At 61.5% G+C, this 2,797-nt stretch overlaps 2 protein-coding genes across 3 annotated transcripts in view; both read left to right on the top strand.

Moving 5' to 3' along the window:
* Positions 1 to 2,013, top strand: part of LOC113202146 (uncharacterized) — a gene marked incomplete at its 3' end in the record, with an annotated part of 26,621 nt that extends 24,608 nt beyond the window's left edge. Inside the window, 3 exon segments of the mRNA XM_052268336.1 lie at positions 764 to 1,075; positions 1,235 to 1,419; positions 1,787 to 2,013. Of these exon segments, the coding sequence (XP_052124296.1) occupies positions 764 to 1,075; positions 1,235 to 1,419; positions 1,787 to 2,013 (724 nt within the window).
* LOC127749609 (TOG array regulator of axonemal microtubules protein 2-like) overlaps positions 1 to 2,797 on the top strand; it is a 24,275-nt gene that overhangs the window by 1,170 nt on the left and 20,308 nt on the right. The window lies entirely within an intron of this gene.

The raw sequence follows: 2,797 nt of genomic DNA, 5'->3' as shown, positions 1-2,797 counted from the left end.
TATCTGGTACTATATCGGTGACGTGCTCGGTCGTGTCCTCGTTTCGTTTTTAGTGACGGATGTGGGTCGCCGTCAATACGCTATGCATGAAGGCCTGCAGGGCGGGCGGGGCCGCGCGGGGGTGCTGTGGCCCCCGGGGGTGGACAGTCGCGCGCTCGTCGCACAAAGTGGGTCAGATAACGTCAGTTTATTATCGGGTCAAACGCGTTAATTAATAGTGCCTGGGCCGCAGTCACGACAGGGTGTGTTTGCAGTATTCTCGTTGCTCCTCTCGCTCAAACACTACTCGTCTCTGTGCGACCCCAGCAGGCATGACGGCGGCGGGGACGCGCCAGCCGCTGTACTACCGGGTGCCGCACGACCCGCACTTCGCCCCGGCAGCCGGCGCCGCTGACAAAGGTGCGTACTAGTGCAACGGCGGACACTACTCTGGTGCTGTTGCCGCATGCAAGTCGGCGCCATTATAGGGATCATCCAGGAAGTACGTCCTTTTTGCCGTTTTACGAACCTGCTCAGCTTATGGTAGCGCCCTGAGCGCCTGGTAGGTAGACAACATCTGGCCTGCAGTGCATAGGTGCACCGCGGGGTGGCCTACCCCGAGTTTCACAGGCGCCGAGCCACCCCTCTGAGAAAAACGGACGCTCTCTCTGGCGGATCTCATGCGGCACATCAACTGCGAAACGCGTCCGCTAGTGTTCCCGTGACGGCCAACTCTGTCTAATCTGAATCCTCCTTATTTGGACTCTTGCATCTGCATTGTCAGGGTTCTCGCTGGTGGGCCGCGTGCACCCCCACTCGCAGTTCGTGTGCCCCTACCCGCACGCCTACCCCTACCCGTACCCCTACCCGCACCACCACCACCACCAGCAGCACGGCGCCGTGGCGGACCAGGAGCAGCAGCACCAGCTCAGCCAGACGTGGCCGCCGCGCGGGGCGGTCCCGGGGGCGGACCCGCTGGCCGCGCCGTTCAGCGCGGCGCCGCCGCCGGGGGCCGCGCCCGCGCTTCCGCGGGTGCTCAGCTCGCCGACCAACAGGAGAGGCCGCAGGATCCTCGACCCACTGCCGTACCCCACCGGTGAGCTGAGCTGAGCACCAGAAATGTGTTTTCCCTGCCGTGTCAAAGAATCATTTTTAAACAAAGAAAAACTGTTTTAATTTTTTACAAAATCAAAACAATTTTGGGACTTTGTATCTTTTGAAAAAAAATATTACATTTTAATGTTTTTTGCCGCAGGTTCCGCCCCGGTGCAGTCGAGGAGTAGTGCCGGCGCCGGGAGTAGCGACGCCAGTCCCGAGCAGCGCCACAAGATGCCCCCGCTGGGGCCACAGGCCAACGGGGCCAACGGGGCGGACCACAACCACCACTACTACCACCACCTCAATAACAGCAACAACCACTACAACCACTTCCACCTGCAGGTGAGCGGGCGTAGGGAGCGGCGGGCCGGGTGTTCCCGCCACCCTGGCGTTTACCCCCCTGGGCCGGGATAAAAGATTTACGTGGGACGGTTGGGGATCGCGTGCCGTGTTCGGGACTCTCTTTTACCCGTCGTGTTTGTCCAGAGGCTCGGCCAGAGGGGAAGGCCCGGATTTCCAGCGGGGCCTTTCTACGTCTTCGAAGAGCAGGGCCCTCCCTAAATAATATAGGATGCCCAACTCGACGCAATCACTCCAGCGAGGTCGGGGTGTATAGGGCGGTTTTGCTTTCTTCACAGGATGGAAAGCATTTCCAATTTCTGTAGCGACCTTTACTTGCTACCCTGTTCTTTATCTCGTGTGTTCGCAGAACGGCTCTGTGGAGCGGATCGTCCACGTCGACGACGCGTCCTCCAGAGTCCAAGCAGGCGCGGTCGCCCCCGGCGGGCGGTCGCAACAGCGCGGGCAGCCCGCTCAGAAGGGCCGACCCAACGCCCCGGCCGCGGGCCGCCTCCCCGCCCCCAGAGCCGCCGCGCTCGGGACGGGCGAGCACTCGCCCGCGGCCACCGACCAGGACACGCATCACTCCCAGGACGGGTGAGTCCGCCGACGTATACTTCATGACCTTTTTCAGGTCCCCTTTTAGGTCGGCTCGAATCTTCACCTCGTCTCCACCGTTGAAATGATTAAATTTCTATCGCCCAATCTGTATCGAATAGACACCCTTTCGATCGGTCTATATAGTTCTCTGAAAGCGGCCGCCGAGTCGCAAGGCACACGGCCTCGGGGACCATGAAAAAGTGCTGTCCTGAGAATGAATTATTCGTGGCGGGATCAGGCCGGGGGCCGCCGCGGGAGGGTCGCGGGACCACCAGGGCGTCCGCATTCCTCCGTAGTGGCTGCGTACGTCTTAACCTTGTCGAGACCGCTAGGTCGCCCGGCCCGGCGTCGGGGGGTGTGAAGTTCCGTCCCCGGCCGCGCCCCTCTCTCTGCCCGGCCACTTATTCCAGCTCGCTCCGCCGCCCCACGCTGCCCCCACCGCCCCCCTCGTCACGTCCCACCCCCATTGATTTCCGGTTCGATTCGCTCTGCTGGACACGGTGGCCCCCCTCCTCCCCTCTCCGCTGACCCCGGCCCCGGCCCCGGCCCCGGCCCCGCTCTGACCTGACCTGCCCCAACCGCGGTGTCCACTATGTACAACTCGGCTGCTTCGCGGTGGGCTCACTGGCCAGTATGATGGCGCTTATCGGGCAAGCTGGGGAGGCAACTTGGCTCATTAATACTAAAATCACTTGCTCACGCAGCCGAGGAAAAGAAAGGGATGACGTCGTGGGCCATCAAACATTAACATGGCTTTTACGGGGGTCAGCAGAATTTTCTT

Source organism: Frankliniella occidentalis, unplaced genomic scaffold, assembly GCF_000697945.3.
Source record: "Frankliniella occidentalis isolate FOCC.00 unplaced genomic scaffold, Focc_3.1 Scaffold4, whole genome shotgun sequence".
Classification (NCBI taxonomy): domain Eukaryota; kingdom Metazoa; phylum Arthropoda; class Insecta; order Thysanoptera; family Thripidae; genus Frankliniella; species Frankliniella occidentalis.
This window is presented reverse-complemented; position numbering and strand designations above follow the sequence as displayed.